The 11909-nt window shown below is 36.1% G+C and overlaps 1 protein-coding gene across 1 annotated transcript; it reads left to right on the top strand.

Moving 5' to 3' along the window:
* Positions 1-10913: 10913 nt before the first annotated feature.
* Positions 10914-11860, top strand: LOC101442427 (olfactory receptor 51A4-like). The gene is given in 2 exon segments (XM_012530335.1): positions 10914-11433; positions 11436-11860. Coding segments are annotated over 2 exon segments (945 nt in total).
* The last annotated feature ends 49 nt before the right edge of the window (positions 11861-11909 follow it).

Below are 11909 nucleotides of genomic sequence, written 5' to 3'. Positions count from 1 at the left end.
GGAATTTATTGGCTCATGGGTTTCAGAGCCTAGAAGACTTGCTTCCTCCCAGGGTTGGTAGTGTTGTGGTTGGCCAGCAGTCTTTGGGTTCCTTGACTTTCCCATCACAAGGTGATGTTTCTTTTTTCTTTTGTATTCTATTATGTTGACTTTCAGTTTCTTGCTCCTCTCCACAGTTATCTTTTCTGTGTCCAATTCCCTTTGCTTATAAGGGCATCATTCAATTAAGGCCCACTCTCATTCAGTGTGGATATACCTTAACTGGTAACTACTTCAAAGGTCCTAATTACAAATGGGTACACATCTCCAGGACCAGGAGTTAGGATGTGAATATGCCCTTTTTTCCTTTTTTATACTACCTTATTTTTAACACATTTTATTATTACAATACTTTTTAAATAATTCATGAAATTATATTCTTGTACTTGAACTATTAATTATAGTCCATCATCTAAAATAGGATGCACTATGTTGCTCTATCTTATACTTTATTTTAAAATTTTCATTCTAGTAATATGTATGCAATATAAACATATATATATATATATATCCTGAATTTTCCCCTTTTACCCACATTCACCTATATAGCTCAGTGCTATTGATTACACTCACAATTATGTGCTACCATCATCACTATTTTCAAACCTTTATCATCTACCTAAATAGCAATTCTGTACAAATTAAGCAAAAAATCTCATTTCTGTAATTCCAATCTTTCTTCATGTAACCTATAATCTATATTCTAACTCTCTGAGTGTACTTTTTATAAGTAGTTTATAAGAGTGAGTTCATACAATATTTGTCTTTTTTTGTCTGTCTGATTTCATGCAACAACATTTCTTCAAGGTCCATCCATGTTGTCTCATGCATCTGGATTTCATTCCTTTTTTTTTTTTTTTTTCACCTGAATGATATTCCATTGTATTTATACACCACATTTTTATTCCATTCATATGTTGATGGACCCTGGGATTGCTGCCATATTTTGGCCATTATTAATTAAGCTGCTAACAACATTGCTGTGCAAATATGTCTAAGTCATTTAAAGAAATTCATTCAAAGTTTAAACAAATTCTTAACAGGAAATTGATTCCAATATACATGTACGAATAGAAAAGTCTCAAGTCCTTGATTTTGAAAATATACATTTTCAAAATGCCTATTTTACAGGTCATTTAATAAGTCAACTAAACTAATTTGCAACAACTACTTTAGTTGACCTATCAGTCCTTGTATAGGAATTGTATTTGCTTTAGTTGTTATCACTTGTATCTAGAATAAAATCAGGTTATGATATCAATTTTATTTCCTTTCTCTTCATTTTTATTTTTAGTTGGTTCTCAATATTTACATATCTACTTATCTATTTTTTCTTCATTTATATTTTGTATCAAAAAAAATCCTTTCCCTTTCATCTTAAATCATAGAGTTAACTGTCAGAAGAAACTCCTGTCTCATTATTTCCACCTTCATAAGGCTGCTATGAAGCTGGTCTTCTTTAACAACAAAGTCAATATCATCGATGCCTTTTTTGTGACTTTCACAGACATCCTAGTCTTAATTTTTTTCATGTCCTTCATACTGATACTGAAAACAATGTTGAGCATAGCATCCTGCAGGGAAAGACTCAAGATCTTCAATACATGTGGTTCCCAATCTGTGCAGTGCTCATCTTCTATGTACCTATTATCTCCCTTGCTATCATCTTCAAATTTCCCCAAAACAGATCCTCAGTCATTACAATAATCATGACTAATTTTTTTCCAAATAAAATGGGCATTTTGTCATTTTACTTTCATGATAAAGTCTTTTCATGCATAAAAGCTCTTACACTCTGAGAGAAGAGACCTATCTCATATAGACCAAAACAACGATGGAGGCACATGGTTGGGAGGGAGTTCTCCAGGGCCTGTATATAAGGTACATAAAAATGTTTGTATATATGTTGGGTATTTTCAGAGTAGTTACAGTTATAAACAACAACTGAGGGAGTGCTGAGTTCCTAATCAGGGGAGCTCTATCACATTCCCCAATGGAACAGGAACAATCCCCCAAGGTCAAAGGAAAAGACCAGCAAAGAAGGATGGCCCAACAATGAACCCTTGATACTGATGATTATGCATATGAGGCTGTGTGCCTGAAATATGAACTGGGCCTAGAGCTGCAGAGTGCCTAAGAGTTACCTACTGAGAGCATCCATTTTGCTCAAATGTGGCCACTCTGTAAGCCAAAGTCAGCATGTAAATGCATTACCTTTCCCGCAACATGGCACTTGAATCCTGGGGATGAGTTTCCCTGATGCCAAGTGATTACTACCAAGCACGAGCTGGTGATGTAACTAGAAAAATACCTTAAATAAAGGGGTCAACTCAGACCAGCAGAATATCTCAGCCTACATGTAGGATCATGTGCTAAAAACTGCTTTTTGACCTTGAATAAAAGGGTGCAATGACAAATGAGTTTATATGGCCAAGAGGCTTCAAAAAAGAGTTGGGAGGTCATCAGAGGGGTTGCACTTATGCACACCTCAGCAGGACCCCAGAAACAGCCAAAGTAGATATGATCCCAGGTACTGGTTCTCCTTAGGGCTACAGAGACTCACAGGTTCTGTGGTCATGGCAGATGGCTCTGGAGGTCAGTGTCATGTCAGCTGACCCTACTTTGAAATTTGTTCATGAGTGTGATGGAGGTGGACTCAGATGTGACCTTTCTACACATGCGTCACTTTTACAGAACCTGAGGTTGGTGCAAGGGTTGGTATATATTTAGGAGACTTGAATCTCTGGACTGTTCATGTGCCAGCTGTGCCCTGAGCCTCAGCAGAGTTGCAACTCCTACCTTCTTGTTCGTTGGACTTATCCAGGTCCGCTAACAGGGAGATTAAGATGGTCAACCACTGTACCAGGGAACCAAGAGAGCCTACAACTGTAAGCAGGAGAATTGCATCCATCATCCATGTGGAATCTAAGCCCATTCTCCATATAAAGGTGGAGTGGACATCACCATCCCAGGGTACACAGGATAGAGGAATAAAATTTGGATTAGAGTGGACTTACTGATATTCTACTATGAAACTATTGTGGCTAGTAATGAAAAAAATTGTAGCATTGATGTGGAGAAAGAGGCTACAGTAGTTGCTGAGTGCAGGGAGAGGGAAGAAAAGATGTGATGTGGAGGCATTTTTGTGACTTGGAGTTTTCCTATATGATATGCAGGGACAGATGCTGGACATTACATATCCTGCCATAATCCACTGAATGTACTGGGAGAGAATGTAAACTATAATGTAAACTATTATCCATGTGGTGCAGCAGTCCTCCAAAATGTATTCACCAAATGCAATGAATGTTCCACAATGATGAAAGGGGTTGCTGATGTGAAGGAGTGGGGTTATGGGGGGTGGGAGGTATATAGGCACCTCTTATATTTTTTGAATGTAACATTTTTAAAAATGAAAGAAAAAAAAATCTATGTGTTAAAGAGATGTAGTTCATTTTATTTTTTGTATCTTTTGAATTTTTTAATCTTTTAAAGATACTTAGATTACATAAATTACACATAAAAATGTAGGGAAATTCCATATGTTCCACACCATACCCCTCCAACACTCTCCCCCATTAACAACATCCTTCATTATTATGGTACATTTGTTACAATTGGTGAACACATATTGGAGCACTGCCATTAAATATGGGTTATAGATTACATTATGTTTTAAACCCTTTCCCACCCCACACAATTTTGTTAGTTATGACAAGATATATAATGGTTGTATCTGTCATTGCAATGTTATTCAGGACAATTCCCAAGTCCCAAGAATGCCCCCATTTGGCACTTATTTTTTCCCCTCTCCTTCCCTTCAGAAGTTCCAGTGGCCATTGCTTCTACATCAGTGATAAAAGTTCTTCCATTGATAGTAATAGCTATAAGTCTATAGTAAAATAAGAGCAAGTCTACTCTAGTTCACTGTTCATTCCCCAATCCTGAGGATTCTGGGATGTTGACGCTCACTTTGCCTCTAACTGAGAGGTGGCTTAGATCCCATTGGGCGGGTAAATAGGACTATTCTGCTTGCAGAATGGTCATTCTTCATCATCATCTCCTTGTTATTTGTCTTGGGTGAGCCCAGTGAACTGGAGAGTAGGTATTGCAACTCTGTTGAGATTCAGGGCCCAACTGGCACATGGAAAGTCCAAAATTTGAGTTTCTTGGATAGACACCTACCTATAAACTCTAGAACTAACTGAAAGTTCAAATAGAAGGGGCAGAAGAGTCATGTGTAGGGAAACTCTAACTGACTCCAACTGTGTCATACTAGGTAGCATAAACTCCAAAGGACCACTGTCAGGGAGCCAAAATCCTGAACTGTCATCCCTGCCTATAGTGTCTTGATGTTTCCAGAGTGCTCAGGAGTCCCACTATTTGAGGCAATATTGACTGTGGCAGTCAATGAGATACTGCTGAGATGTTCATAAGCATGACCTCTGTAATGACCTCTCAATTCACTTTGAAGTCTCCTGGCCATATAAACTCATTTATCTTTACTATTGCCCCCTTTGTTATTGCCTTGACCTTTCAGTCAAGGTCTTATTCCAGTTGCATTGCTAAGGTGGTTCTTGGTAGTAATCTCTCAGAGCCAGAAACGCTCATTCCCAGGTGTCATGTCTCATGCTGGGGGGCAGGGAAGGTAGTGTAATCATATGCTGAGTTTGGCTTAGAAAGAGGCCACATTTGAGCAACAAGGAGGCTCTCAGGAAGAGGCTTCCTATAGTACTAGGCTAAGTTTCAATTTCAAAAGAAAGGGTTCATAAGTACAGTCATTAAGATCATTTCTTCACTATTCACCGCCCCTGTACTTGGGGGATTCTTGTCACATTAGAGAATGTGGCAGAACTTCTCAGGGCAGAAACCGAATAGTTAATGTGTGGATCTCCACCAACCATAAAAATGTTAAGATATATTTTAAATGAAGAGGCTTTTTTCATTCTCTCTGATGTATATACAAACAACAGAATATTATTTTGCCATAATAAGGGAAAGTTCTGATACAAGCAAACACATAGAAGAAACTTGAAGACGTTGTATTGAGTTAAATAAGCCAGACATAAAAGGACAAATATTGTGTGATTACACTGATATGAAATAATTAGAATAAGCCAACTCAAAAGACATAATCTATAATGTATGTTAACAAGGGATGGGATATGGATAGATTATAGGGATTTAAGGCTTAAAAATGCACCAAGTTCCTATTTGGAATAATGAAAATGTTTTGGTAATGGATGTTGGTGATGGCAGAACAACATTGTGAATGTAATTAAAAGCACTGTAAAATATATCTGTGGGTGGTTAAAAGGGGAAAGGTTACATTGTATACAGTGTATAAAATAAAATTTTAAAAATCACGGACTTGCACTATGCAAACATTGAAACCTGGGGAAAACAAAGGATTATATTAGTAATAAAAATATTAAAATGTTGTTTCATTAATTGTTAAAAATATTACACTAAAGCAACTGGTTAATAAAGTGTTGTATATTGTATGGGATCCCTTATTTTAAGCATGATCTTAATGTAAACCCACAACTTTTCTGAAAAAAAAACTTTAGAACAGGTATTAGTAAAGTTAATGATATACCCTATTTTCAACAAACATGAATGTTACATCTGAATAAAAAAAATGGATAAAAAATCCACAAACTAAATAATTTTGGTATGTAATATAATCATGAGAAGTTATATGTCATAATCACTAAATAGTATATATATATATATTTTATATGAAGAAAATGTCAAGAATATCAAGTAAATAATTTCTCTGTGTCATAAATAGAGCCTGGTATCTTAATTTTTTATAACTCCTTACTGATGCCTGATATGCATTTACAGTTGAAAATCACTGTCATAGCACATAATGTTACTTTTGAAGTATTTCCTGGTTTAAGAAAGATCTATACAATTAAGGAATTTATATCTATTGGAGGAAGCAGACACATGAAAACCATAACACACTGTGCAACTGCTCTAATATTATCCCTTGGTACGTGGACGAGACAACTCAGAAGGAGAAGAGGTTTAAGGGATAGTTGCCATAAATGATTAATTCTTAACATTCGTTGAGGGCTGTTTGACTCAACTTGGCTCCCGGTCCTTTGCAGGCTCACCTGCAGGGCTTTTCCTTTCCCTCTGAGAACAGCTTGCTCAGCTGGAATCTCCAGAGGGTCCTGGGCCATAGGGAAAACCTTGAAGAGGCAGGATCAGACACTGGTGTCAGAATAAATTGGTGCACTTGCACATCAGCCAAACTCTGGTGACTGCACGTCGCCTCCATTTCTTCTATATTCTGATATGTGGGTTTAATAACCTACTCACTGGCTGGTAAGTTTCCTGATGTTCTCAGTTTCCACTTGCTTTTCTATCAACTCAAGCAGTCACTTATATTTTTTCTGTTTCATTTTGATCACCTCAAAATTTGGATGGATGCTATAGTCCATCCTCTAAAAGGCTCAATATTGCCTGAAAATGCAGGAGTGGCATTCATGGCCTTGCCAAGATGTGAGTTCACTATCAGTGGCCAAACACTGAAAAATATCCAACATCCTTCACCTGGATATAGATCTTTGGTGAATTGATTTGCCACATAGCTGAGATTTTACTATTCACGTATAGCATAAATTGTTTCTGGGTTCCGATACATAAAACCACTGATCTTCCATAAGGCTTTGTTAAGACATGGTGGACGATGGGTATGGGGAAAGGCAGGAAGAGATGAGAGGTGGAGGTGTCTTTGGGACATGGAGCTGCCCTGGATGGTGCTTCAGAGGCAATCACCAGACATTGTAAATCCTCACAGGGCCCACTGGATGGAATGGAGGAGAGTATGGGCCATGATGTGGACCATTGACTATGAGGTGCAGAGGTTCCCAAAGATGTACTTACCAAATCCAATGGATGTGTCATGATGATGGGAACAAGTGTTTTGGGGGGGAGAGGGGGGGGTGGGGGAGTGGGGTTGAATGGGACCTCACATATATATTTTTGATGTAATATTATTACAAAGTCAATTAAAAAAAAAAAAAATCAATCAAGACAACAAACAGCCATCCACCTCATAGCTCCAACAATAATTATGCCAAAGCTTAACAAGTAAACTTTGGCAAAAGGGGAAGGGGGGGAATGATGTGGACTATGGGTGGAAGGCTCTTTGTCTCTTCAGAGATAACTAAGTTGTTTGACTTGTGGGTGTGGACCAGTAAGAGGCTGCAGTCCTGCCCTTAGGGACTGGCAGTGGCTCCAGTCCCAGGAAATGTTTAACAATGCAAAGGCTATAAACTTTAAGTATTTAGGGGAAATGCAAAAACCAAATACAGCTAAAGGCTTATCTAGAATGTCTGGAGTCCATGCTAAAAGCTTACCTAAAATGTGGAAGATATATGCTAATTGAAGCCTATTAAGAACTGAAACAAAGGAACCATTTGGCCTTTCCTCTCTGTATAAAAGACGTTTGAAAATCTTGTTCAGGGCTCAGAATTCAAACTGAAAGCTCCCAAGTCCGGCCGGCCATCAATAAACCATTTTTCCTTCTCAAAATCAAAAAAAAAAAAAAAAAGAAAAAGAAAACAATGGCAACCACTAGGAGTTTTTTCAGTATAATCCGTCCGAACTCAATAGTCTACTTCTTAAGTTAAAATCTTGCTTTAAAGTATTCCTTTTTTGACAAAAAAAAAAGAGAAACCAACCTCACGATTCTAATAAAAAGTTATTCATTAGTTCATAGCTTTTAAGATAACTTATCAGGTGGTTTTTGTAAGAATTTTATTTACTTTAAAGTTAGAGGCTTCCTAGATTAGTTTAAGACTTTTTATTAATCCATGTATCATCACTATGTTAAAACAATAGAGCTTATATGGGCTATTATGAGGCTGGAGTGAAGAAGCAAAGCAGCAATATCAATGGGAAGGCACTATGCACTGAGCATGTTAATCCTTGACCAAGAATTTGAGAATTAATTTGTTTTCACCAAGTAGTCAAGGTAAAAAGACAAATAACCAAACAAAATATGGCATCACTGTCAATGGAAAGAACAATTATTTCCCAAGTTTTGTACAATTGGAAGTAACAAATTCTGTCCTAATTTCCAAATATTAAAGGAAAGTGATTTAAATGATATTTTAAAACATGTTTCCTTAAAAAGAACACAAGCTACTTCTTCACATTGGATACTTTAACCTTAATTTCAGATTATCTTCTGAATCATTAGATAGAAGCAAGAAGCTTGATAGATGCCAATAGACCTGCCTAGTGGAAAGAGAAGAATTAATGGGGGAGTAAGGACTTTTTAAAGCCTGGAAGTTTGTACAGTCTGACAGGGTGGAGTACAGGGTTGCATGTTAATACAGTGTTTAAATACAGGGTATTCTTTTGAGTTTTACTAAAAAAAGACAGAATGATAAAAGTAGCATTTGGGGAAGACAAATTTGGCACCTCATGGGGGCATTTAGTAATACCTCTGTACACATGCAGCTTTCTTTGGTATTAGTGGTGACTGCCTTTTAAACTTGCAGGAAAGAGCCATTTTTTCAATTGCTTGTAAAGTTTTTATTTCTATCTTTAAAAAATTGCATCCAGGAATTCCACATGTATTCTCTAGGAGTTTTTCAATTATTTACTGTCCTTCTAGTTTAAAACTTCATTTTTTCAGTACATATGCTTATTACCAAACTGCATACAGACAACCTGGAAAGGGAAGCCAAATGGAACAAAGGATTTAATCCTTAGAGGTAGAGTTCAATCCAGAGATCACAATTCAAGTTCTTAGGAGAAATAGCCTTAGGAATAGCATAACTCATGCATATACTACATTTTATGAAGGTGAGACTATTGATAAGAAAAAAGATACAGGGAAAAGAAAGATGCAGACCAAAAATATATGTTCAAGGACAACAAGGAAAATAACAAGTACTGGGGAAGAATAAGGACATTTAGAAAGGGGGTCAACAATAGAGAAGCTGTACACTGATTCTATCCAAAAAGAATCTTAAGCCTCTTGTAACATATGTGAGAACAAGAAGAGTCAAAAGAAGAGCACAAGGCAGCATACTGAAAAATGACCTGGTTGCCACTATATGGGAGAATGTCAATTGTCTGGTAATCAAGAACTGATAGAAAAGCAAAACACATATGGTAGATACATATACATTTATGTGTAGGATTGGATTCCACCCACAAGGAATTCTAATGGACTGTTTCTATAGTGTGAACAAGTTAACCTCCATAAAATTGCTTTTATACCAACACAAAACATCAGTCATCCCATGGTTATATAAAATGTACCTATCTTACTTTAAATATTTCCTTTTTCCTTTTTTCTCCCTTTGTTTATTACACTTGTAAGCTATCATTGTTGTAGCATGTGTCTTTATTTCACTCAATTTTCTTTCCAAACAATATTTCATCCTATGTATATACCACAGCTTGTTTTTTATAATCCTTTCATCATTAGATGGACATTTGGGTTGTTTCTACTTTTAGCTATTATCAATAATGCTCACATGAACCATTGGGTATAAGTTATTTGAGAACACGTTTCTATATCTACTTTGCATATGGAAACTCTATGTTTAAAATTTTGACCAACTACTAAATTGTTTTCCAAAGTGGCTCCACCATTTTAGAAAAACTTCGCAATATAGATTCAAATTTCTTCACAGCTTTGCTAATATTTGTTATTGTTTGTTTATTTTTAATAGACTCAATTCAATGAGTGTGAAATAATATTTTTGTGTTGTTTGAATTGACTTCTCTTAATAATTAATGAGCTAAGGTTATTTTTATGTTCATTTTAAGTTGAATGTGTTCTTTAAATGTTTTGGATACAACTCTAGATAAGTAGTTTTGAAATATTTTCTCTCATATTGTAGGTTCTCTTTTGATTTCTTTCTCAATGTTACCATTTGTAGCACAAAGATTTTTATTGCTTTTTGTTTGTTTTTTTTTAGATTTGACAGTTGAGCTTTCCTGTTTGTACTCCTTATTGTTTATTTTTTGGTATTATTTCTACAAATATGTTTTCTAACCTCTTTAAAATTTTTAAAATATTATCTCTGAATTATTTTGAGGTAATATTGTATATCATGTAAGGTATGAGCCCATTTCCTTTTTGGCTTATAGTCCAGTTGTCTGAGCACCATTTATTTTTAAAGAAATGCAATTTCTTAAAGATTAAAGTTCTTTAATAACTGCAATTTCAATTGTAGTAAGTGGTGACTTTAATTTGATCCTACTCTATGCTAACTCACAGAATTTCAGTTTATTGGCCATCATTATCCTAAGACAAATAAAGGTTGAGAAATTTGCTGCTTGCTTTCTGTATGCTGAGGTCAGGAAATGCATACAGAATATATATATTTGGTTTTTGAGGATTACATATGAAAATTAGTATATTTTCATATATTCCAGCCAACTCTATGGATCTTAAGATTATGTCTTGATATTTTGTTTTAGTCCTAAGAATTATATACTGCAAAAAATTCAGGAATTCCCTCCTTTTGTATATATATTTTCATACCTGTTTTCTCATTCACATCTGTATAATACCTTCTAATTGTCATTGTTATAGACTTGAATAAGGATAATATTTCTTTATTGTCTATCTCCTGCAACAGTGTGTAATTTATTTAAAAATGAGGATTCACTTCTCTTTTCAACACCAAATAAAACTCTTAAAACAAAATAATTGTTCATTGTTTTTATTAAAAAATAGTGATATTAGCTGGTTTTGAAGATACAAAAAAGTGTAATAACCAGCAAGCCAAAGAATGAGTTAGAAAAATCATATTCTTTGAGCTAACTTGTTTATGCCACTGCATAAAATTCTGTTGATTCCCACATCCTGATTCACTCACATGATTGCTATGTCAGGCTTCAACATTTCTGAAGCAGAAATCTCTACCTTCTTCCTGATAGGGATGCCAGGGATGGAGGAAGCTCACATCTGGCTCTCCATCCCTATTTGCCTCATGTACCTCCTTGCCATCTTGGGGAACTGCACCATTCTCTTTCTCATCAAAACAGAGAGCATTCTCCATGAACCTATGTATTATTTCCTACCCATGCTGGCATTTTCTGACCTGGGACTCTCGATCTCCTCCCTTCCAACCATGCTGAAAATCTTCTTATTCAATGCCACGGGGATTCCCTCCAATGCCTGTTTTGCTCAAGAGTTTTTCATTCATGGATTCTCATCTATGGAGTCATTAGTACTTCTCCTCATGTCTATTGATCACTTTATAGCCATCTATAACTCTTTGAGGTACACCTCTATCCTTACTGGTGCCAGAGTCATTAAGATTGGTCTTTCAGTGACTGGAATAAGTGTGTTATTTGTCCTCCCTTTCCCCTTTATTCTAAAGAGGTTGAAATTTTGCAAGAAAAGCCTTTGTCTCACTCTTACTGCCTCCACCATGACGTCATGAAACTGGCCTGTTCTGACAACAGGGTCAATATAATCTATGGACTTTTTGTGACTCTTACAGGTATGTTAGTCTTCATGTGCATTTCTGTGTCCTACATGCTGATTCTGAAAACTGTTCTGGACTTTACCTCACACAAGAGTCGCCTAAAGGTACTCAACACTTGCACATCCCACATCTGTGCTGTCTTCATCTTCTTTATATCCATTATTGCCTTGGCTGCTCTCCATCGATATGCCAAAAATGCCTCTATAGTTATTAGAATCATCATTGCTGATATCTTCCTTCTGGTCCCCCCTCTAATGAATCCCATTGTGTACTATGTGAAGAGTCAGCAAATTAGAATTCTAACCCTGGAGAAATTATGTATGAAACAGCTTGGTGGGTAATTTCAGCTGCAATGAAAGACCAGTTTGGTTGGCAAACTCTGAACAAATA

Source organism: Dasypus novemcinctus, chromosome 10 (genome assembly GCF_030445035.2).
Source record: "Dasypus novemcinctus isolate mDasNov1 chromosome 10, mDasNov1.1.hap2, whole genome shotgun sequence".
NCBI lineage: Eukaryota > Metazoa > Chordata > Mammalia > Cingulata > Dasypodidae > Dasypus > Dasypus novemcinctus.
This window is presented reverse-complemented; position numbering and strand designations above follow the sequence as displayed.